Source organism: Helianthus annuus, chromosome 1 (genome assembly GCF_002127325.2).
Source record: "Helianthus annuus cultivar XRQ/B chromosome 1, HanXRQr2.0-SUNRISE, whole genome shotgun sequence".
NCBI classification, from domain to species: domain Eukaryota; kingdom Viridiplantae; phylum Streptophyta; class Magnoliopsida; order Asterales; family Asteraceae; genus Helianthus; species Helianthus annuus.
In genome coordinates this window covers 89,264,969-89,290,163 of record NC_035433.2, presented here as the reverse complement: position 1 = coordinate 89,290,163, position 25,195 = coordinate 89,264,969, and the positions used below count along the sequence as shown (strand labels likewise).

General features: G+C 35.8%; 3 protein-coding genes across 3 annotated transcripts; 1 reads left to right on the top strand and 2 right to left on the bottom strand.

The window, feature by feature from the left end:
* Nucleotides 1–4,837: 4,837 nt before the first annotated feature.
* On the top strand, nucleotides 4,838–8,150 carry LOC110871748 (oleoyl-acyl carrier protein thioesterase, chloroplastic). The gene is made up of 7 exons (XM_022120474.2): nucleotides 4,838–5,366; nucleotides 6,238–6,371; nucleotides 6,463–6,576; nucleotides 6,693–6,788; nucleotides 6,883–6,970; nucleotides 7,500–7,568; nucleotides 7,694–8,150. Exons 1-7 carry the CDS (start codon nucleotides 5,010–5,012, stop codon nucleotides 7,931–7,933), a joined length of 1,098 nt encoding a protein of 365 aa, XP_021976166.1. The 5' UTR covers nucleotides 4,838–5,009; the 3' UTR covers nucleotides 7,934–8,150.
* A 3,703-nt stretch (nucleotides 8,151–11,853) lies between these two features.
* LOC110927127 (small nuclear ribonucleoprotein-associated protein B-like) lies at nucleotides 11,854–12,327 on the bottom strand. Its single transcript, XM_022170742.1, has one exon. It carries the CDS (start codon nucleotides 12,325–12,327, stop codon nucleotides 11,854–11,856), a length of 474 nt encoding a protein of 157 aa, XP_022026434.1.
* A 6,278-nt stretch (nucleotides 12,328–18,605) lies between these two features.
* On the bottom strand, nucleotides 18,606–24,479 carry LOC110871737 (ankyrin repeat and SAM domain-containing protein 6). Its single transcript, XM_022120466.2, has 6 exons — nucleotides 23,364–24,479; nucleotides 21,741–21,805; nucleotides 21,402–21,646; nucleotides 20,028–20,099; nucleotides 19,885–19,947; nucleotides 18,606–18,851 (listed from the first exon to the last, which is right to left on the bottom strand). The coding sequence occupies exons 1-6, from the start codon at nucleotides 23,468–23,470 to the stop codon at nucleotides 18,807–18,809; spliced, it is 597 nt and encodes a 198-aa protein (XP_021976158.1). The 5' UTR covers nucleotides 23,471–24,479; the 3' UTR covers nucleotides 18,606–18,806.
* Between the last annotated feature and the right edge of the window lie 716 nt (nucleotides 24,480–25,195).

The following is a 25,195-nucleotide window of genomic DNA, read 5'->3' as shown; positions in this document are numbered from 1 at the left end:
GGATATATACGAAATCCTCGTGAAACATGACTGTTAAATTGAATAAGTTTAGTGTGCTTCGTAAATACAATCTTGAATTTACTCCAAACCAAGAGGTAATTTTCATGTTTTGGCCATTCTTGGTAATCGAATTTATCTCTTTGGAAATGATCAAGTACGAACATGTAAATTATATAATACGAACATGATTAAGTACTAAAGTATATTAGTTCAATCGAGATGTAAATTATAAGTGCAATAAAATAACACAAAACATAAACTTCAAATATAAAATAAACTTTATTATCCATGGGATAGTCTATATCAAACAAAAACAACTGAAAATGAAAAAAAACATAAAAACACTTGATATATTTCATCTAAAATCTCTACTTTTTTGATCCGCTTTTCTTGTTTGTGCTCGAATCAGCAGTATCATCTAATTCATCTTCTTTCTCATCGTCCTCAGAATCATCTAAATTTATAACCTCGGCCCATTTCCATTCAGAGAGTCTCTTAGATCTTTTCTTTTGATTCTCATACTTCCAATCCTTAAAAAACAAAAATTTAATAAAAAAGTTAAAAAATGATTAAATAAATTTAAAAAAAACAAATATAGAATAAAAAAATTTTAAAAAGATTAAATAAATTTTAAAATTACCTCTTCACTAAATTGAAGTTGAAGCTTAGACTTGTATGGACTGAACATTGCACCATAAGAAATAATTTCAACACTATTATCACCATCATCCTACAATAAAACACCAAATAATAATATAACGAACTTGTTAATATGAAAGATTATAAGCGAAAATATTACTTAAAAACTAACAAAAGCTTGTTCGACAACTGGGGTGTTTAAATTGATGTGATGAATCTGAAAAATCAAATAAGTTAGTATTCACATAAAAGTAAATAAAAGAAAACAATTATTCATTATTGCGATATAACAAAACTTATCATAGAACCGACCTTAGATTTTTCAATATCGCATGCTTGTTTTTTCGCATCAAGTGAATTCAGAACTGGCTCCATATTTTAAATCTGTTTAGCAATAGAAATGTAGAATTGTGAGTGTTTGCTATGTATTTATAGTAGTCCATTAGGGTTTAGTTTTAGATTGGTCATCCATTTATTTAGGAAGTTTGTTGTGAGTTTTAAGTTTTTAAAATAAGATGCACATATCCTCTTTAGTTTGTTGTGGCATGTTTAATAGGAAGTTTGTTGTGAGTTTTATCTATACTTACTATATTAAACATGCCACAACAAACTGACTCTGTACAAGTAAAATTAGGGAATATTTTAGTTTATTAATGCCGTTCAAAATAAAAAACTTGGGTAAAAAACAAATGTTAATGTACGGTAGCTAGGTAATGGTCAAAGCTGGCTTGGGTAGAAAAAAAATATTGGCTTTAATCAATTGTACATTTACGCATCGGCTATTTGTACTTTATGAACGCACGGCAAAACTAAAAAAGACAACTATCGAAACGCTTTAAAAAAATGTGCCGATCGTCATGGTACCTTCGGATTTTTTTTAAAATATTACGGGTTGTAAGATATCGCAAGAATACATTAAAGAATTAAAGAGGGGGGGGGGGAGTGTGACTAATTACCCATAATTATGTTAAATGTCAAGGATTTAAATGTAATAGATTGAGGGACTAAAAAATAATTATGGTTTAAAAGACCACTTTACCCTCATTCTAGGGGTTTATTTATAAATAATGGGGGAAGAAGTTCTTAACTTTTGGGAATCATTCCTTCATGTATTATAATATAGTATAGATATAATATAGATTAGTTGTTATTTTCTTTTCAATCACTTGTACATTAAAGCATTATGGACTTGTACCTTTTAATCCGTGTGTCGATATTGAACAAGACAACTACCGAAACGTCGACAAAAATGTGTAGGTCGTCATGTTATCTTTGGATTTTTTTTAAGTATTATATTTATAAGATATGTCAAGAATACTTAAAAAAAATATATGTTTGTTGTGGAGGGGTGAATGTAACTAATTATCTATAATTTTGTATAAAACCTTAGGGATTTAAGTGTAATAAGTTTAGGGCCTAAAAAATAAATAACGTATAAAAGACCAAACTACCCTCATTTTAAGGGTTTTTCTATAAATAAAGGAGGGAAAAGTTCTTATTTTTTCGAGTATCTTAAAATACCCCTCCCTCATGCATTATAATATAGTATAGATTAACAATGTCTCATGCCTAAAAACTATCGAAGTATTTTTTTTCACTTCTTATTGTTCTAACCCGATTGTTTGTTAGGAATTCCAACGTCTAAGAAAACAATCAACGGACTTCCATTATGTAGTGGTATTAACGAGTGTTAAAAATATAAAAAAAAATGTTTTTTCAATAACAAAAGTTACTCGTGTGCTCTATTATGCATTACTTAATGAGTTATTTTGAGGATATGATGTGATACATATGAACCCACATGTTATTCCCTGCGATATACTCAACCAAAAAATAGTAGCCAAGTTTACTTGATTTTATAAAATTTATAATCACTTTTACAAAAAGAAAGAACATATTCCAGACTATTTGCTTCTGGCTTCTCAATGAGAGCAAGTCATCAAATGTTGTAGTGGATGGACAGAGAACAGCCTCATATGAATCCTTCCTTCTCGAGATATCGAACTCTAAGCTAAAGACGGCGCATGCACATATCACCAGTAGCGAAGCCTGAGATTTCCGACTAGGGGGTCGAAAACGTATATACTTAAAAATTTCTATACGAAAACTACATACTCTTCAATACTGAGCGAAAAATTCAGGGAGTCGGCCGTCCCCTCCCGCCCCACTATACTGCGCCTCTACATGTCACATAATATAAAACTGTACTTTTTATAGGAAATGTGTGTACTTTAAACGCTTTATAACATAAAGTCATTAAACTATATATGATTCTTACATTATTATTATTTTTATTCAATATAGACTGTATTTTAAACGCCGTTCTACCATAATACTACAATTTTCCGGCAAATAGAACATATCTATACACTCTTAAAATGGGGGTAAATTATTCTTTTAAACAATCATTATATTTTAGTCCCCATTTTATTACACTTAAATCCGTAAGTTTTAACATAATTATTGGTAATTAGTTACACTTTTCTCCATCCACAACAAACTTATAATTCTTTTACATATTTTTGTCATATCTTAAAAACTATAATGTTTAAAAAAAATCAAAAAGTACCGTAACAACCTACTCATTTTTGTCGAACATTCGATAGTTGTCTTGGTCAGTATTGAAGTATGGATTAAAAGGTACAGATAGATGATACCTTAGTGTACAAGTGATTAAAGCCTAATGTACTTAGTCATTATCCTAGAATGTTTAATAGTTACAAAATGTCAAGTGATTAAAACCTCATCTTTAAAAACTTATAGATAATTTGTTAGTAAATAGACTTTATCCCCTTAGAAAAAGCTAACCCTCTGATTTTAAACGGTATAACTTTTTGGTAGTTAATATATTTTCAAATTACACTATATAAATGAGTAGTTTATTCTATTTAATTTGAGTATTGTATTGTTATAGTTTTTTAATTAAAAGAAATTGATATGTTAAGTGATTAACAGTGTCTTAAGGTGCGTAATAACTAAATCGTTAACCGAAACCAAACCCGAACCGAAATCAACCAAAAATTGAGTTAACTAAAAACTGATTAACCGAAACTCGAATTAACCAAAAACGATTATCGATTTTCTTGTACCCTCATTTAAACAAAATTAACTTAACCGAACCATTCATATTTTCATATATTTCAAGCTGTTATACTTTCGGTTCATGTATTTCATATTTATACCCTCATTTTATGTATTTATACCTTTATTTCATGTGTCTATACATCATTTCATGTATAAATACCTAAATTTCATGTATTATAATCAAAAGTTTTAGCCCAAGTTTGATTTTGGCTATTAACCGAAATTAAATGAATAAAAAAAAAAAACCGTCAATCTAACTGAATAAACCAAACCAATTAACTGAAAACGAATAGGTTAATAAAATAAACTAATCAATGACCTCGATTTCGGTGGAGGATAATAATCTAACCAACCGAACAATGCACACCGTGGCAATGTATGTGTTTCCCGTCGCGTCGCGCGCGCACCTATCGGTTATTAACCAAAACCGGTTACCGGTGAGCAATAACTAAATCGTTAACCTAAACCAAACCGAAAACAGACGAAACCGAACCGAAATCAACCAAAAATTTACTTAACTGAAAAACGAAATAACCAAAAACCGGTTATCAATTTTTTTGTACTCTCGTTTAACCAAAATTAGCTGAATCGAACTGAATTATTCATATTTTCATATAATTCAAGCTTTTATACCTCCATTTTATATATTTCATATTTTATATCTCAATTTCATAGATTTATACTTTCGTTTAATGTATTTATACCTCAATTTCATATAATTTAAGCAAGGGTGGGAGTTGGCTGCTTTTAACTGAAATTAAATGAATCAAACCGAAAATTGTCAATCTAACCGAATAAACGAAGTGATTAATCAAAAACCGATTGGTTAATAAAATAGACCAACCTATGACTTTGGTTTTGGCTTCGGTTGAGGATAACAACTGAACCAACCGAACCTTGCACATCACAATGAAATGGATTACATCATTACAAGGTCACATCATTTTTTATGTATATCTATCACAATAATGCTACAATAAATACTATATGTATAAAACAACTAAAAAAAAGTATCACAATACAATATGTCGTTCCCGTCACATCGCGGTAATAAAAAAAATTAAACCACTACATATATAACTAAGTACTAGTTCCCCCAATTTCAGCACGAAGTACTTCATGGCAAAAACGTGAATAACTGCAACTCCAGTGTCAATCTCCTGCAAGCAACATCTGCCTCGTGCATATCGACACTCCACACTATACATAACCCACTCCGTACCCTCACCAAAACCTTCACACCTAACCTTTTCCGGCGACTCCACGGCGGCGATACACCGATCACTATGCTCTCCAGAGGTGTTCCGACCGCCACCGCCACCGCCTACAATGACGTAATCAAAGAAACCGCTCGTTCCGTCACCAATTCCCGATCTATCGATTCCGTTTCAATTCGACGAAGAAACAACGGTTTTGTGTCCAATTCGTTGTGCCGGAGAGTTGCGCCGGTAATGGCGGTGAAGGTTGATGAGCAGCGGACCGGAGTCGCGGTCGATGTTACGGAGAAACGGCTCGCGGACCGGTTGCGGATGGGGAGCTTGACGGAAGACGGATTGTCGTATAAGGAGAGGTTTATTATTAGGTGTTATGAGGTCGGGATTAATAAGACGGCGACTGTTGAGACGATTGCGAATCTGTTGCAGGTTAGGTTTTTGTTAATTTAAGTTTAGTTTGGTGATGTATATGTGTTTTTGTTAGGGTTTAAGTGGTGAATTAGAGAATGCATGTTTCGTGTTGTGAAAGTTTTGTAGATTGATGCGTTTAGATGATGGATTTTGAACGTATTGTAGGAGTTAGGATTGGTAATACTGCAAACTGTTGAGACAATTGCTAATATGTTGCAGGTTAGGTTTTTTGTTGTTTTGGTTGATTTTGGTGGTAGATGTGTTGTAGTTAGGGTTTAATTGGTGAATTATAAAATGCATGTTTCGTGTTGTGAAAGTTTTGAAGATTGATGTGTTTAGATGATGGATTTTGAACGTATTGTAGGAATTAGGATTAATAATACTGCAAACTGTTGAGACAATTGCTAATATGTTGCAGGTTAGGTTTTCGTTTTAACTTTAATTTGGTGAATTTAGATGATGAGTTTGATCCTACTGTAGGAGGTAGGGTTAATAAAACTGCAACTGTTGAAACGATTGCTAATCAGTTGCAGGTTAGGTTTTTGTTGTTTTACTGTTTTTTTTTTTTTTTTTTTTTTCTCGTGATAGTTGTGTTGTGGTTAGGGTATATTTGGTGAACTGTAGAACGCAATTTTTCTGTTTATGAGATTTGTGAAGATTGGTATGTTTGGATGATGAATTTTGAACGTATTGTAGGAGGTAGGATTAATAATACTGCAACCGTTGAAACGATAGCTGTTAGTTGCAGGTTAGGTTTTGGTTATTTTACTGTATTTTGGTGATAGTTGTGTTGTAGTTAGGGTTTGGTGAATTATAAAATGCATGTTTCGTATTGTGAAAGTTTTTGAAGATTGATGCATTTAGATGATGAATTTTGAACGTATTATAGGAGGTAGGAGGAAATCATGCTCAGAGTGTCGGATTTTCAACGGATGGATTTGCAACTACAACCACCATGAGAAAGTTGAATCTCATATGGGTCACTTCACGAATGCACATTGAAATTTACAGATATCCTGCTTGGTAATATTGTGGATTAAATTTAACTAAAAGTTAAGCTTCGATATATCTTCTTGTTGCTGTGTAATGTTATGTTATATTTATTGATTGATAGGAGTGATGTGGTTGAAATTGAGACTTGGTGTCAAGGTGAAGGGAGAATCGGGACTAGACGTGATTGGATTATCAAAGATCATGCCAATGGTGAGGTCATTGGAAGGGCTACAAGGTGAGTTTTTTAAGTTTCTTTTTTAAAACTTATAGAATTAATATTAATATTAATATTAATATTAATATCAATATAGAACTATGTATATAAACTGACCATTTCCCATTAACATGCAGCAAGTGGGTGATGATGAACTCAGAAACTAGAAGACTCCAGAAAGTCAATGACGATATAAGAGATGAATATTTAATATTTTGTCCCAAGACACTGAGGTTAATTCTTCAATGTAAATTACAAATATGTCTCTGATAACACGGTTCTTTCTTTTCAGTTTTCACTCAATCAATGATTGTGTTTTGATTTCAGATTAGCATTCCCTGAAGAGAACAACAATAGCCTGAAAAAAATAGCAAAACTGGAAGATCCTGCTGAGTGTTCGACACTCGGACTTGTGGTAAATAAAAGTTATTCTAGATATAATATAAGCTCTTTTTTCCTGTTATAAATATCAAGAAGCGTAAAATCCCATTCTTGTCCCAGAGGTTTGGCCAGTTTTGCGACTTTCGTCCAAAGGTTTGTTTTTTTTGCATCTGGATCCAAAAGGTTTGAAATCTTGCCATTTTTATCCGGCTTGTTAACTCCATCCAAACTTTCTCCGTTAAGTCAGGGGTATTTTAGTCTTTTGGTTAACTTAAAGGGCAATTCAGTTTTTCCACTTAATGTACAAGTATTTAGCATAATATACAAGTATTCAAAAGACTGAATTGCCCAAGTTTACAAAAAAAGACGAAAATACCCCCGACTTAACGGAGAAAATTCGATGGAGTTAACGAGCTGGATGAAAATGGCAAGATTTCAAACCTTTCGGATCCAGATGCGAAAAAACAAACCTTTGGAAGAAAATCGCAAAACTGGCCAAACCTCAGGGACGAGAATGGCATTTTACTCTTATCAAGAAATTAACATTTTTAAAAAATATACAGCCCAGACGAGCGGATCTTGATATGAACAAGCATGTTAACAATGTTACCTACATTGGATGGGTTCTCGAGGTCGGTAAACAAATTATCTTGTTCATAAGATTATGTTTTACATTATCACATATGATGCGTTTGGCAGTTAGTGAAGTTCATTTTTCATGTATACAAAGATGTTGATAAGTTTGATTGTTTGACAGAGCATCCCACAAGAAGTTATCGACACTCATGAACTACAAACAATCACCTTAGATTACAGGCGTGAATGCCAGCATGATGATGTAGTCGATTCCCTCACGAGTTCTGAATCACCCGCTGTTAACGGTTGTGCTAGTGGTGAAAATTTAAGCAAGTTTTTGCATCTACTAAGATCATCTGGTGAAGGTCTTGAACTAAACAGAGGTCGGACTGAATGGAGGAAAAAACCCGCAAAAAAATAAAAAGCATATTAGCATTTGTCTTTCTGTTTTGTTGCATCTGTGTTTCGTATTTATCCTTTCTGCATTTCGCCTATTCTGGGATATAGGCTAGTTTCCTGATTCTTAAATCAGTGGGAGTGATTTTTGTATCTTTTCTTTATTATCCTATGTTGTGTTTGTATAACCGTATGAATCTTTTATCTATAAAATATTTAAAAAAAAATAGTTGAAAATAATACTACTTGGGTTTTTTGTGTTGTTTATGGAAGCTAAAGCGAATTAAGATGGTAAAGATGACTAAGGGGCTGTTTGTTTAGCTCTTAACGAGGCTCTTAATGGTTCAGACCTTTTACTGGTTCAACACTTAATGGGTTAGATTGTTTGTTTCGCGAGCAGATGTATGAATGATTCAGACATTTGCCTCTGAATGGTTAAACATTATACCGAGTCTGAATGGTTAAGACCTCTTATTTGAAAATTGGTCAGACATTTGCCTCTGAATGGTTAAGCATTATAGTAGCTCTTAATAGTTCAGACCTTTTACTGGTTTAGCACTTAAGGGTTCAGACTTTTTACTGGTTCAGTACTATCCATTCAGAAGTTGACAAACAGCCCCTAAATTTCGATTCGAATGGTTTGTAAAGATTGAGTGACGTGTTTGCGAGTTGCAAGTTGTGCACATGAATGTCGAACCAAAGTTCTAGTGCTTGTGTGTGTTAGATCTTACTTCTACTCGGCAAATATCTTGTGTTAATTGTAGAAAATGATTGTTTTCTTTAACGAACAACAAAAGTTCGATCATCTGGGTAAACCCGATGGCAAAAGGCCACCCATGCCCTCACAGACGGCGTTGGTAACCTGACCGCCAACCCCTGGCTCAACATAGAGCATCATGCTCTAAGTGAGACTCGACCCATAACCTCCACTTTGAAAGGTAATAGGGCTAAGAATGCACCAAAAGGTCAATGGGAGTTGTAGAACATGTTACCAAGGTTAATTAAACCAAAGACCAAAAGGTCAATGGCAGTTGTAGAAGATGTTACCAAGATTAATTAAACGTAGAACATGTTACCAAGGTTAATTAAACCAAAGACCAAAAGGTCAATGGCAGTTGGAGAATATGTTACCAAGATTAATTAAACCAAAGACTGTTTTAATTATTTGATAATATGAGTTCACTTGATTGAGATTTAAACGTTTAATGTGAAAGAAGATAATATGAAAGAAGATGAAAATTGTGTACACTTGAATGGTCTACCTATCTTCTATGTAAGGGGTGCATGCCCATTTAGATTAGGATCCATTTGGGAATAGTCTAGTGGTGTTGGTGAGTTTAGATAGAGCTTAGGATAGGAGAGTTCAGGGGTTCAATCCCCATGGTGTGCAACGTTAGCTATTCAAAAAAAAAAAAAAAAAAAATTAGAATAGGCAAACTTTCCCTCCACCCAATCATATTGTGTCATGTATTTCCACTCTCATTCTTGCCTAATGCCCAAAAAAAACATAAGGGGTGCATGCCTAAAGTGAGATTAAGCAAACTATTTTTTTTTTCTTTTTTTTTTTAAAACTACCTGATTAATAAGTGAAACTTAATTTTAACAAAATAAAAGTGCATTAAATTAAAAATAAACATTACATTAAAATAAACTAACTAAAATAACATTAACTAAACTAAAAAAAAGACATTACATAAAATCAAACCTTCTAAAAAAAATAAAACCATAAAAAATTTAGAAACTACATGGTCATTCATATTTTTTTGTGATCTCACGTTTTTGAGCTAGTGTGATTTCCAACGTCTCCGGTGAAACATTGTCGTGTGCCCTGTGAAACGTCTCCAGGTCCTTATCAAACCGAATCGATCTCAACGCCTCTTGATGTTCATCCGCCAACTCGATATATTTTTCCTCTCGTTTCTTTTTAATTTTCACCAACTCTTGTTTCATATATTTGTATTCTTGGAGCTTGTCGGACATACCAACTGACTTTTCGCTCAATGTTGCGGGTCTTTATCTTTTTTCTCTTTCTTTTTTTCCTTGTTGGAGAGGGTCTACGTTTATGTCGGGTATATCACTACCCTCTTGATAGTTACCCGAATCGAATGACTTTCTTTTTTACCCCGAACCACCACTATCCTCACCCATCAGTGGTACGTAAACGATCCTATAATAAAAATATAATTTATATTAATGTAAAAAATAAGAATATATTTTGTGGTAAAAAATAATAACTATGTAAACATGAAAAGTTATACCGTTTGATGTCAAAAACCATTGAATTCTTTCAACTTTGATTGCATATTTTTCCATTTCGGACAGACTTGATGAATGGTCCGTGAGTGTCCTCAAACGGTTGCATTGTAATGTGCGAGAACATTCTTGCATTGTAATGTGCGAGAACATTCTTCCAAAAAGTTTCCGCTTTTTGTGCATTTTCTTTTTTTCTTGTTAAGAGTACAATGCACATACGCCATCACTAAAGCCTCTTCTTACTTTTTCGTCCATCTTTGCGGATCCGCCCTATTCCCTTTTCCTTTCCCTTCATGTTCGGCTTCTACTTCACCTTGAAGATCTTCCTCTTCGTCGACTTCTTCATCTTCATCTAAGTGTTGAGTATCGGGTACAAATTCATCATCTTCGTTGTCATCGTATATGGAAAGCACGTGTTCAAGATTATCTCTTAGAGATTGAGACGGTGGACTCCGATAAGCAAACGGGTCAAAAGCGTTTTGGGCTTCCGTAGGATACTCGTATACACCCGGTGCAACCATCGTGGGACCTTGTGATAATGAAAAAAAATTGTGGTGGATAGTTGGGTTGGGATTGGTGTTATAAAAACTCGTTTGCGGAAAAAAATATGGGGAGAAGTTGGGTTGATACACACTTGATTCGCCTCGTCTACTTTGCGAGCCACGCCCTCTCGCATTCGAACCCGAACCCGATACTTTTTTCTTGCCTCGCTCTTGTTTTGTCTATCCATGGTGTGCTTGAGAACTTTTTAAATTGGGTGAGAATTTTTAAGAATTGGGAGAGAATTTTTAAGAATTAGGTGAGAATTTTTTAGAATGGAATGATATTTATAGTGGTGTTTATTGTTGTTTTTTTATATAAACTAAACGTTCAAAAAAAACACCCCAACGGTCACATCACCCTCCCCCATGCGGCATGTTCTCCCCAATTTGGCACCTTCCCACGCGACAAAGATCTTTGGCGGCAGTGTTGCCGATCAGCACAGGGGTTGTCGATTCCCTTTGCCGCGACACCCCGTATCCCCTTAATTAATGGTGGCAACAAATAAATCCGTTGGTCTATTGATTATTGAAACCATCATTGGTTTATCGATTTCAACAATTGTTTTCTGCAATGAAGTTTGTAAATTATGCATGTTTTTTTGAAATGTAAACTTTATAAAAACACGTCTGACGCTCCCGATCTAAACGGGCTAAAGGTCAACAAATACACGTCTCTGACCCAAACGGGTAAGAGGCCATAATTACAACATATACAAAGGAAATTTACATCAATCTACCCAACGAATGAATTTTTAAGAAGACCTATTTTTCAAATAAACAAAACTGTTGTGCTTGTTTTGTAGGTTAAAGTGCTTAAGGATGTTTAGAGTGAAGATTTAACAAGTCCTTTTTTAATAACAATAGGATTAATTTATTTGTTTTTCATTTTCAAGAGAAATGTATTTTTTATTATATTATTTATTAACTTAATACCAGTGTCACGACTCAAAGAAATATGTAAACAGACTTGATAGACATTCAAAGTAGCATATAATTCATGAATATAAAAAATATAGTATTCAGAAAAGAATGAAAAATCACACACTATAAAACTTTAGGTACATTATAAGAAGCCTAATTATTATATTTGATGATTATTTCATCATAAGGCTTTGTAAGTTCCATACACAATCAAGGTGATGGATTTCTTTCAAACTCGTTTTTTCTCCGTCTCAGGTTCACCTCCAAGGCCACCTGCACCGCCCGGGAAGCCACTAGAACCTCCCGGAAAGCCACGACGCCATGGAAAGGGACCACGACCGCCTGGAGGGAAGCCACGAAAAGGAAAAGGAAAAGGAAATGGAAGTGGAAGCGGAAGCCCACCCAACCAACCAAGTGGTAAACCCCCTAGGGGGAGTCCAAGCCCACCAAGTGGTCCAAGCCCACCAAATGGTCCAAGCCCGCCAAGTGGTCCAAGCCCACCAAGTGGTCCAAGCCCGCCAAATGGTAACAAACCGGGTATGAGCCCATGGTGAATCAAATGAAGGAGAAATTTCTCGTCGGTTAACCCACTTGATTCATCGGACTTCTTGAATGGTGTCGACCGGCCTTCGGTTATGCTTGTAATGCTTAAGAAAGCTATAAAAAAGGTGACTAGTAGCAATGGTTGATGAACTCTCCCCATTGATATCTACAAGAACATTTAGGGACTTGTGGCTTCCCAATTTATAATGGCAATATGAAAGAATAGGTGGTTGAATTCATTTTCTTTTTTGCTTATTATAGACACTAATTAACAAGTATATCTGCATCAAAACTTTACTTTGATTAGAACTCATTAATGATGAACTAGATTAAGCCTTTACGCCTCTAAACACATGAATTACTACTAAAAACTTATTTGGGAAAAAGTAATGATTCGACACAACGAAACATGTCGTGTATGAGGCACATTTTGCATAATCATTTAGTGTACAACACGTCTTGGCTAGACGTGCCCGGTTTGCGTAAAATATTACCATGGATTGTTAATCATATAGGCTTTTTGCTACGGATTTGTAACTGGTAAAAGATACTTTTATCGTTAATTTTTACATCTGATATTGGTGAAAATATATTCCGTTGCAGATTCTTCGGGACAACTTTAAATTTGATTTTGATTTTAGTTATCATTTATGGTTTGGAAATGTATATTTAATCAGTTTTTGAATAAAGAAAAAAAAGTTACTTACATGGATGTTCCCTTTGGTTACGTCATGTTGCACCTTTAGTCCCTCACCTTTCTAATATTACACCTATAGTAATTGTGGTTCACTCAACGTAACACAGATGGACCTTGCATAGGACGAAAGTTAACTTTTTCTGTTAAGTGTATGTAAATTGTCAATTTTATCCCAAATGGAAAACAAGAATTTAAAAATGAAAATCAAAAAGTAGATGGGCACCACACAACCCTACCAATACCCTCCCCCACTTAAACCCATCGGTCGGCCACTTCACCATCAGAAAAACGAGAATTGAGGCCACCTTTGCTGCAATCCCACAACTCGCCGGATGGCTCCCCATCACCGACAAACCCCTTGTACATGGATGTTCCCTTTGGTTACGTCATGTTGCACCTTTAGTCCCTCACCTTTCTAATATTACACCTATAGTCATTGTTGTTCACTCAACGTAACACAGATGGACCTTACGTAGGATGAAAGTTAACTTTTTCTGTTAAGTGTATGTAAATTGTCTATTTTATCCCTAATAGAAAACAAGAATTAAAAAATGAAAATAAAAAAGTAGATGGGCACCACACAACCCTACCAATACCCTCCCCCACTTAAACCCATCGGTCGGCCACTGCACCGTCAGAAAAACGAGAATTGAGGCCACCTTTGCTGCAATCCCACAATTCGCTGGATGGCTCCCCATCACCGACAAACCCCTTGTAACAGCCTAAGTAAACCGTGTCAAGATATTGTCCATTTTTCCCCCGATGGGTTGCCCATCCAGAAACTCACGGTTTTGTTTTCACCTGGCGAGTTGCTCGCCCATGTAAAACGCGTCTTGGTAGAGAAGATTTTCACCCCCTTATATGGAAGGCTTCGTTCTCCTCATCAACCGATGTGGGACTTACATCTGTTGTAATACTCGAAAGTTTTAAAGTATACTAAAGTTAATAAGTAGAGGTTATTGTTAGTTTTTTTCTATACTAATTGGTTTGATATTTTAGTTATGATAGAAGATAGACCCGTGTGGTACATGGGTTTAAGGATATACATTATATAACTTGATAATTTTGTACAAATCCTTTTAGCAATTTGCTTATATATACGACCAAGATAGATGTCATATTCAGTTTTCTCAATCAAACATCGCAAATATATGGTAGCCATACCAAGTTTAACTATAACTAAAACCATTTCAATTAATAATTTTCAAACACATTTCTTTAATTATGGAATTTTATTTGTCTTTCCAAATTATTTTGCATATTTCTATTTTTTTTAGCTCATGAAACACATCTTATAAAAATATGTCTAATATTTTTAACAAGTGACCAATTAGGCTATAGGGTGTGGTCATGACCCTCATGACCACCATGACCCTCTACGTGAGAGTCATGTTACTTACCTTTAATCCATCATCCAAAACCACTAACATAAGATGTGGTTATGACCCAAACCACTATCTCCTTATTTATTTTAAATTATTTATGTGTAAGAAAAAGAAAAGAAAATCTTGAAAAATGGAAAAGAAGATCATGGTTGCCATGGTTTAATCCATGCGAACCATGATGGATCAGGCAAAGGGGGTGGTGTAGCCTTCTATGCATGTTCCTATGTGGCGAATCATGTCACAACCATGACCCACACACCCTTTAGCCTTATAAAACAATTATACTCACATCTTAGGCTATAGGGTGTGGTCATGACCCTCATGACCACCATGATCCTCCACATAGGCGATATGTCATCCATCTTTAATCCACCATTCAAAACCACTACCCTAAGGGTGTGGTCATGACCCAAACCACCACCCCTTTAATTTTTTTAATTTATTTTTGTCTTAAAATTATCAAATGGGAGGGTCGTGGTAATCGTGGTTTAATCCATGGGAACCACCATCAATCAAGGAGGGGGATGGTGTATCATTTAATTAATTATCCTATGTGGAAATAATGTTCCAATCCATGGCCCTCACACCCCATAGCCTTACTTTCCAATCTATTGTGGAGTTATATGTTGTCACGTATGTCTTGTATCTGTCATGACATGGTTGATATGTTTATATATGCAGCTGATTATGTTTAGTATCCGTTCTGTATAAGTATTGGGATTCAAGTTATATAAGTATCTGTTTCAGTGCCAGAATTCATATTTGTTTAGTGTCAGTACCGTCTCATGTTTCTTTCCGTATGCCTGCCTTTACATTTACTGTTGATTTCTCCGTTACTGGGCAACTTTTGGCTCAGTCGTAGTTTTCTATTTGTGTTTGTCTTATTTGTTTACAGGTAATCTGGGATATTTGGGGAATCGATGAGAAGCGTTAAAAGAAGTTGGAACTGTTTATTTTTGTAATGTAATAAAATGTAATTAAGACCTTTTCCCTTTTAACGTTATGGATTGATTTTAGTTTTGATATTTGTAAGAGTGACACGTCAGCCTGTTCCGGGTTGAGGTGTTACACCCGATTCAATGTCCTATACCTAATTACCCGGCTCATTGTCATCCCTAATTGGTTTATTTTTGTTCGTCATTTTATAACTTTAACTCAAAAAACTAACTGACGCCCACTTCAACGACCATGTGTGTTACGGTTAAGTAAATAGTGGGGACCATACATGTAATTTAAAAACGGTTGAGACTTAAGATGTAATACGGCCTAATCTTAGGGACCATCAATGTAATTAATATGATAAAAGTATTTTCACGTCTCCAAACGTTTGGGATTACGTTTTGAAGTGATTATTTGATTATTGCGTTTGTAAAACATAAATAATCTAAAAAAGTGTTTGGATGAAAAAGTGATTGTCTGCCTCCAAAACGCAATTTTGGAGAAGCATGTACCTACATGTTTTTTCAAAACGCAGTTTTGAAAACGCAAAATCTATTTTGAAAACGCATAATCTATTTTGAAAACGCAACACCAAACACCCCTAATTAATGTGATCACAAATTGTTGACAAATTTAAGTGCGTCCTAAACTTAAATTCGTCACTAATTTTGCACACCATCTTGTTCACCGCCCATGCTTTTTTTGGTAGTAGTACATCAATAATTAGTTATAGACATTATTGTCTTTGTTGGTTTTCTTGAGGTCTTTGGCCAAATCAACAAGTTAAGTCACATAATAAATTGAAAATACACCCATTATACGATAATGCCTTAAATTAATTTTTATTCCTAACAATTTTAAATGGGTTGTTTGACAGCTTCTTAATAATTCTATTAAGAGGCTACCTCAACATTAACTGTGTTTGTTTTACCAGAATGACACCCTCTTAATCAGAAAACAATCCTTTTACCCGTTAAGTTTTAAAATGATGCTAAATGAAAATTTTACCTCCTTTATCCCTTCACTTGTGTTCATAACCCTCACCCGACCACTCGCGCACCAACTCCTCGATCCGTCACCACTTCCTTCACCACCAACCACCACCACATCGGTGTACTCTTACTGGTTCAACACTTACTAGTTCAGAGTCTGTTAGCCCATCAGACTTCTTACTGACTCAACCCTTACTGGTATAGATGTTGACAAACAGCCCCTAAGTTTGTTAAAGGTTAAACACGAGAAAAATGGATCTAGAAGGACCAGTTGTGTCAAGTATGATATACTGGTGATCACGATATCAACATTTTTAAATTGTATCCTACTAACTTCTATCGTAATCTATTCATAAACATTTCAACTACCTGACCGTATGAAATTTTCAGATTTTATGTAGTTATTTAAATGTGTAAATGGGTGTTTATCTAAGTACGAACCAAATAATGTTGGAAGATTTGTTATGTCTATTAATTAGTATGGCAAAACCGAGAGGTAGGGTGGCGATAAGGTAACGTTGGGTAAGACTAAAAAGTTCTAAAAACATATCAATTTAGTTCGGGTCTGACAGGTGGACTGTATGACAATTGACAACCCTTAATTGATATAAATATAATGAAAATCGTATGTTTAAGTGTGTTATTTTAAGGGATTGGATGACTACGGTGTGTCTGTCATGGTAGGTACAAGAGGTGTAAAAGATGCATCTAAAAAGTAAGCATGGTTTAGAGCGGAAAGAGAATGGAAGAGAAGTGGTTGAAGAAATCAAGATGGAGCAAAAATTGGGTGCTACCGTAGCACAGGATGTCTCCACCGTAGGAGTTTTGAAGCCACCGTAATCTGTAATCTACGGTAGCCACCGTAGCTTACGGTGGAGGCAAGACACAGATTTTAGTTTTCTTGATAAAAGTTAGTGCGGTGGTGACCTTTCATTATCTTTTTCACCATTTTCGTTTCAGAACTTGTTTGAGGCGATTTAAGGGTTCCAAGACATTATTTTGGGTGTTCTTATTGTTACTTTATCATCTTTGATTCACATGAACAACGGATTTGAAGTGATGATGATCAACCAAACGATGTGTGGCTAATTTCCTTTATGTTTTCCCCGGATTGTAAGGTTTTCTTGTGAACACTTGTCATTATTTATGTTATTTGTGGGATAGTAGTTTAATCCTTTGATTGTATTGCTATGGCGATTGTGAGTTCGATTAGTAACTGTTTGTATTGTTAGATTCTTTTTTCTAAACCATGAGTTATTGGTGCCATAGGCAATCAGGATTTATGGGGAGGGATTTGGAGTTGGCTATATGAAACTGATTATCGGGTGACAACCTTGCGTTCTTGTAATCCTAAGTACTTGGTCCCCTTTTATCACAATCAAACACACACTCACGAACTATGTCTATGTAGTTCATCCCAATTAAACTTTGACATTGTTCTTCATAGAAAACCTGAAACCGGGGAAAAGCATTATTTGTTATTTCTGAATACAAAACTTGTTAAGTGATAATTAGTTATTCTAAATTTAATAAATCAAACAACCAAATCTTGAGATTACTTTTTTGCATTTTAATTTTGTTAGTGGTAATTTGCAAGCTAACTAGAAAACACATTTTTCACTCACTGTGTTCGATACCCATTTACCACTAGCTATTTAGTGTAATTTGGTTTATTTTTGAGTAAGACTTCGACCTCACCTTTTTTAAAAAGCAAAAAGTATCAAAAAGGGTTCGCTTGCTACATTTGTTCCTACGGCGCCAGTGGTGGCAGCATTATTAAAGGTGAAAGTAGTAGCGGCAGTGATGACCAAGGTGGAGGTGTGGATGAAGGTGAGGCGGCAATTATGGTGGAGAATGTAAAGCTCATGACGGGATTGGTAGTAACTGCAATGGTGACGACAGCGGTCACAATGGTTGTGTCAGCGGTGATGTAGGTGATGCTAGTGTTGGTGATGAAGGTCGTGTTCGTGACCTGTAGGCGGTGACAACAGACATTGGTGGGTGTTACTAGCCTATTTAGAGCTGTTTTAAGTTGGCATGCTAATAAGCATGATTGATCCATGATAAACTGTCTTTTGGTAACGAAATTCTTGTCAGGTGGTCACAACAAAGTATTGAATTCGCTTCAACTACTCTACCGTTGACAATTTGAGGTCAAACTACAAAACACGATGGCGTTTAACAGTCGAACCTGTACCTTGTTCTAGTCAAAGTGTTAAGCAGATTTTGCAATGGACTCCAAAAGTGACTAAAATATTCAGCATAGAAATTGCAAAAATAGAGAAGCATTGTATACTTCTCACCTATTTATTACTTTATATAGATAGTATGCAATAACTAAAATGTTAAAAATATTTTTTTAGAAAAAAAACAAAGAAAATATTCATTTTATACAAGTTAATAAAATGAATTAAAACAATCAAAGTTCTAAAACAAAAAGTAAACAATATTATCAAAGGCACGAACCTACTGCGGGTAGGTAAATCTAGAAAATTAACATTATATAGTATAGCACACCAAATTCATAGTAATTATTACACAGTTCTAATCCTATCAATGTGACTTCATCAAGACGCCTAAGAACAAAATTTAACCCACAAAGCACATACCGTTTCAAAACATGAGCTCATCCTTTGGATTCTAACGCAAGAAGGATCTTCTTTCTCGGACCCTACACAAAATAACGTTTATACGTTGATAAAAGTGTATACTCGAAACCATAGTTGTCGATAGCGAATAGCGACAAGGCACCTATAGGCTACGTAGCGAATAGCGACAAAGAGCGACGGCTATTTTATAAATAGCGATTACACTAGAAAAAGAATTTTGAAAATTTTTATATGTATATCACATCCATAGTTATCGATAGCGAATAGCGACAAATAGCGACAAGGTACCTATATGCTACGTAGCGATAACGATGAAATAGCGCTCGCTATTTCATGTATAGCGATAAGGTAGTAGAAAATTTTAAAAATAAAAAATATAGATATTTATAATTTATATATGTATATAATGTTAATTTTATACTTTTTATGCATAAAATTAGAAGTTTAAGGACCAAATGTAAACTAGTGAAGATAGAGGGGGTTAAATGTTTAAATACACAAACTAATTTTACACTTTTTTTATGTAAAAGTTATAAGTTTTAGGGGCTAAATATAAACTGGTGAAAGATATAGGGGTGAAATATTAAAATATCTAATGTTATTTAACCCTAGGATGTTATTTAACCCTAGAAGAGTTAAACACGCCGCTGCTACTCTGCATCTTCTTCTCCTGGTCGCATCTTCTTCTCACATGTTTCCGGCCAAATAGCAGCGCCGTCGCCGGAATTCATCGCCGGAGGTCGCTATTTTCACGCTTTTCAGCCGCGAGATCCAAATAGCGCAGGTCCATCGATTCGCAACGCTATTCGTGATAGCGGTCGCTATGGCCGCTATCGATAACTATGATCACATCAAAATACCCTTGTATGTATGCTATTTTATATGTATATTTAACAAAAACCTATAAATCCAGCTATTTTATAGCTATATCTAATTGCTATTTACATAAAAAAAAACAATCGCTATCATCGATATTTGTTGCTATGACCCATATAGCGACACTACGTCGCATGGCTACATAGCGCGCTATAGCGGTCGCTACAGCCGCTATTAACAGCTATGCTCGAAAGTGACATAAAACAGGAAAAAACTTACCATTGGAATTCCTATAGCTTTTAGGTCTTCATCAGTCATGTGTAGAAGCGCAGTCATATCAACCTACAGAAGATGTATAAAAGCGCTCGTTACATGTTATAGAAGTTATGGTATGGAAGAAAGAATTGTTCTAGAAACCGTACTTCCTCTGCTTGAAATGTAATCGAGTACTTTTCAAGACCCAATGACTGTAAGAAGCTGTCCACTGTTTCAGCCTGCACGAGAGACGTATTGCTAAGAAAACAAACCATCATTATAGTAGAAAATAAGTAAATAACTATATTAAAATCCACTTAAAATGACACTTTTTTTTTCATTTATCCAGCTCGTCCATCATATATAACTAGAATTTTGACCCGCCGCGCGTTGCAGCGGCGTCGAAACTTAAAGTAACTCGAACAGTCGAACCTATACCATCAAATATTTGACCCAGTTCGTTTTCGAACAAAATTTACATCAAAACGTAGACCAACTGAAAACGCACGAAAACGTATTATATTTGACCTAACTCATTACCGAGAAAATTTACGTCGAAACGTAAACCAACTTTGATTTATAACGAAACGTACTTAAAAATAAGCACCTAAGAAAATAGTGTTTTTTACGTTAAAGAATGGTACCACGCGTTGTGGCGGAGTCAAAACGTAAAGTAACTCGAACTTATACCTCCTAGTTAAAACTAGGGGTGGCCCAGAGGCTCGAGAGCTACTCGTGATCGGCTCGGTTAAAAGCTCGAATGAGTCGAGCCTTAACGAGCCCGAGCTCGAGCCAGAATTAGAGCTCGTTTAGTTATCGAGCTCGAGCCTGAAATACAAAGCTCGTTTAGGCTCGCGAGCCCAAACGAGCCTAAACAAAATTTTAGTTTTTTATATATATAATATAATAATGATGATGATAACATTGGTGAGCCGAGCTCGAGCCGAGCTTTGGCTCGCTTAATCGCTGTTGAAACGAGCTCGAGCCGAGCTTTTAGCTCATTTGAGGTTGTTCTCGAAATAGCTCGAGCCGAGCTCGAGCTTTGGGTTTTACTCGCGAGCTGAGCTCGAGTTCAGAGAAGTAGGCTCGAACCGACTCGTGCTCGAGCTCGAGCTTCATAAAAACATAACGAGCCGAGCTCGAGCCTAGTCGGGCTCGGGCTAGGCTCGTTTACACCCCTAGTTAAAACGTATTATATATGGCCCGACCCGTTTCCGAACAAAACGTAGACCAACAAAAAACATGCATAAAAATAAACACGAAAACGTATTATATTTGACCCACGTACATAAAAATAAGCAGGTAAAACACGAGGGGGTCAAAATGACATTTTACAAAAGTTTTAGAAAGCTGGGGGTGTAAGTGGCAATGCCAAATGTTGAAGGGTTGAATACTCAAAAAGAAAAAAAAAACAAGGCTTGGATGGCATTGTTGTAAATTTGATAAAGAAAAATAATAAAATATAGAGGTTGTGGCTTAGGAGCTATTCCTAAGACACCCGCTTTTGTTATATATATAATGGGAAGTGGCGAGTAACATACCTTTTTTTTCTTGGAAACTGTGCTAGCAAGTTTTTTAGTCTCTGCAGGAGCTTCAGCTATGACGCTTTTCCTTACAGGTTTACTGCTCTCTGGTACGGCTTTCGGCTTTGCTGGAGCGGTTACTGCTGACTGTGAATAAGTTATACCCGAAAGCTTCTCGCGCAGATCTCTTACACCTGAAGTTACTCGTTGATTACTCTTTTTCTGAAGCTTTAAACGGAGGTCTAGGGCACCAACTCTGCGATCTAAAAAAGGCGAAGAATGGTGAGTATATGTATAAAGAAGGTTACTGACTTACTTATAATCTCTAGTGTGATAATAAAATTTATAGTTTCATACTTGATACTTGTGGATCAGCTTGTTCGTAAAGATCGTGCTCCCATTTGTCATCATCTTGCCTCTGCCTGCAGCAAGAAAGTAACTGGTTCAAATTGGAAGTCTTAAAATTATTAAATTATGTTGTGACTCTCATCAGCAAGCCCTTAATCCAAAGTTTGGTAAAATAACAGTGCGACATGTAAAAGAAACGATAGGAAAGAGAAGATAGCATAGCATAACGTAAATGTTCATCTACAAATCTCGTATTGATTATAAACTTCTACTGATGTTTCCCATGGTGTGCTAAGGACGTTAAACAAAGATAGGTAATCAAGTGACCTTCTAGCACTTAATCACGTAAATTAAAGCATGATTGTTCATTTATAAACATACAAAATATAAATTTTAATAATATATGACTTTGACAAGGTTACCTTTTTTTCTGAAATTGCTAGTTTCATGGTTTTGTTGGTATAGGTTGTTGAGAAAGACAAAAACAAATCCCTAGCATAGTTGTTAATAGCGAGTAGCGACAAATAGCGACAACGGACCTATATGCTACATAGCGAATAGCGACAAATATCGATACACTAGAAAAAAGAAATTCTGAAAAATTTTATATGTAAATTATATAAAAATACCTTGGTATATATGCTATTTTACATGTATATTTAACAAAAACCTACAAATCCAGCTATTTTATAGCTATTTCTAATTTCTATTTACATTAAACAATAAACTAACTGTCGCTTTTCACGCTATTGGTCGCTATGAGATGACCCAGATAGCGACACTTGGTCGCCTCGCTACATAGCGCGCTATAGCGGTCGCTATAGCCGCTATTGACAACTATGATCCCTAGAAGATGAGAAAAGCATATTGACAAACATAAGTTAAGAAACACCGATAAATTCCCAATTGTATTTTGAAAAATCATTGTCATATAGTTAAACAGGCCATGTTACTTTTAATATGTGGAGTTTCAGCAAACCTATTCATTCAACAGGTCTCACTACAAACATACTTCTACCATATTCACATTTAATGGATAAACCTTCCAAGTAGGTACATACTACACTACATGCCTTTAATGGTTAACCTTCCAATCACTGACCATAATAACACATTATCAAACATGAACCTATCATATGTTAGTATGTTATCAGAGCAGGTATTGCAACACATCAGCGTTATAATATACCTGGTCCCTTCTACTTTATACATCACCATCCCCATCACCATACGCTTACATATATAGTGAATCTCTTTACATCATGCTTATCTTCTACAATCGCTAACTTGAGTGTCAAAAAGTGTTCCCGGAACTCCGCCTCCAGGTCACCTTCTAACAGATTTATTTACATATTACCGCACCGATCTAAGTTTGTGAGTGGCCACTTCTTCGTTTGTATTACTTCCAAAAGCAATGTAAGCCTACAACTAACTGGTAACCTATACTTAACTATATTATCAAACCCTAATAAATCCAAAAAGTCTCCCAATTAGCAGAAAATCTACTTCCAGATTTCAAATCAACAAGCAAAATATATGTACTACAATCAAGCAAACATACAGGAGCTATATCCAGTTAATCTGAAAAAAAGCGCATGACTTTACATAAGGATGGTGGAAAGATAAACGAACCTTTTGCCGGTAAGTTGTCTACGGCGGCCGGAATTATCTAGGGTTCCGCCGTTGAGACGGTCTTTGATGGAACTCTTTGGTGCAGTCTCGACACGATCAGCATACATTCTGAATAAGTTACGATAAAACCCTAACCCTAAATCCCCCTTTCGAAACAGTTAATTCGTCGAAAATTTGGGGAAACTGGGGATGGGGGCGAATACAAAAGATTTCACAATCGGGTCACGATTTAATATATTCGCACTCCGCTATCAATCGGGTTGCCCCGTACTTTGTTTTTCTTTTCTTTTCCTTTTTTTCTAGAGTTAAATGTGATTTTAGTTGTTGTGGTATCCCAAATGTTTCATTTTTCGGTCTGTGGGTTGAAAAAGGTTTCACTGTTGCCATTTTAATCCACTGGGTTAACTTCGGTGCTGGTTGTTTTTTCAGATGTGAAATGTCTGTAGTCTGCGAACCACATCTACAGGCATCTGCAAGAGAAGATGTGGACCAAATGTCTGCAGTCTGCAAGGAGAAGAGGGTTTGTTTTTTTCCTTCAAAAACAACTTCACACACAACACACACACAACAGGTCTGCTCTCTCTCTCTACAAACTCTCTCTCTCTCTACAACCACCACCACCACCTTCGCCACCACCATCGCACCACCACCGCCATCACACCACCGCCATCACAGATCTCTCTCTCTCTCTACGGTCTCTCTCTCTCTCTCTCTCTACGGTCTCTCTCTCTCACAGATCTCTCTCTCTACGGTCTCTCTCTCTACGATCTCTCTCTTTCACAGATCTCTCTCTCTCTCTCTACGGTCCGGTTTTTGACGATGGTGGTGGTGGAGGTGGTGGCTGAGAGGTAGGAGGTGGTGGCGGAGATGTGGTGGCAGGTGGAGGTGGTGGTGGTGGCGGAGGTGGTGGCGGCAGGGGAAGTGGAGGTGATGTGGGAGGAGAGGTGGTGGCAGGGGAGAAGAGGAAGAAGATGGCTGTGTGAAGATCTTTTTTTTTTTTTTTGAAGCTATTATACATAGTTTTTTTTTTTTTTTTTTGAAGCTATTAAAAGCTATTTTAAGATCTTCTTTTTTTTTTTAAACAAACAGTCTTCAAGGGCTTATGTCTGTCCGCCGGCAGACATAAGCTCTTTACAGCCATTATAAGCAAAAACAAACAGAACCTTCATCCATTTTTTTCTGTTAACGAGAAGGGCAATTCGATCATTTTATATGTAATTTTGTTAACTATAAGGGAAATTTGGCTATATAAAATGACCGAATTGCCTTTCTCGTTAACAAAAAATAAAAACGGATTAACTTAACCCACTGGACTAAAATGACAACGATAAAACCTATTTAGACTCACAAGCGAAAAATAAAATCTTTAGACTAAATTAGCAAAATCATGGACCGACAGACCAAGCAACTCAGACGCTCTCGCATTCCTATTGTAAAAGTACGATGGGAAGGCAAACGAGGCGCGGAGTTCACTTGGGAACTCGAAAGTGACATGAAGGCCAAGTACCCGCAATTGTTCAGATAGATCTGAAGCATCAAATAGGTAAAATCACACGGCGATGTACGGTTCTCGGCCTAATTTCGGGACGAAATTCCCTAAAGGAGGGGAGACTGTAACACCCCGTGTTTTCCAAAAGTCAAAGTCAAAGTCAAGTGTTGACTGTTATTGGAATTAAAGATTAATAAAGATTAATTTCATTTTAGTTTCATTTTGATTTTCATATTATTTGGAGTAAGTGTTGTATAATCAAACTAATCGACCGATAATCGAACTGTGAATCAACGACCGACTGTGAATGATAGGAAGTAACAATGCAATAAAGCTAATCAAT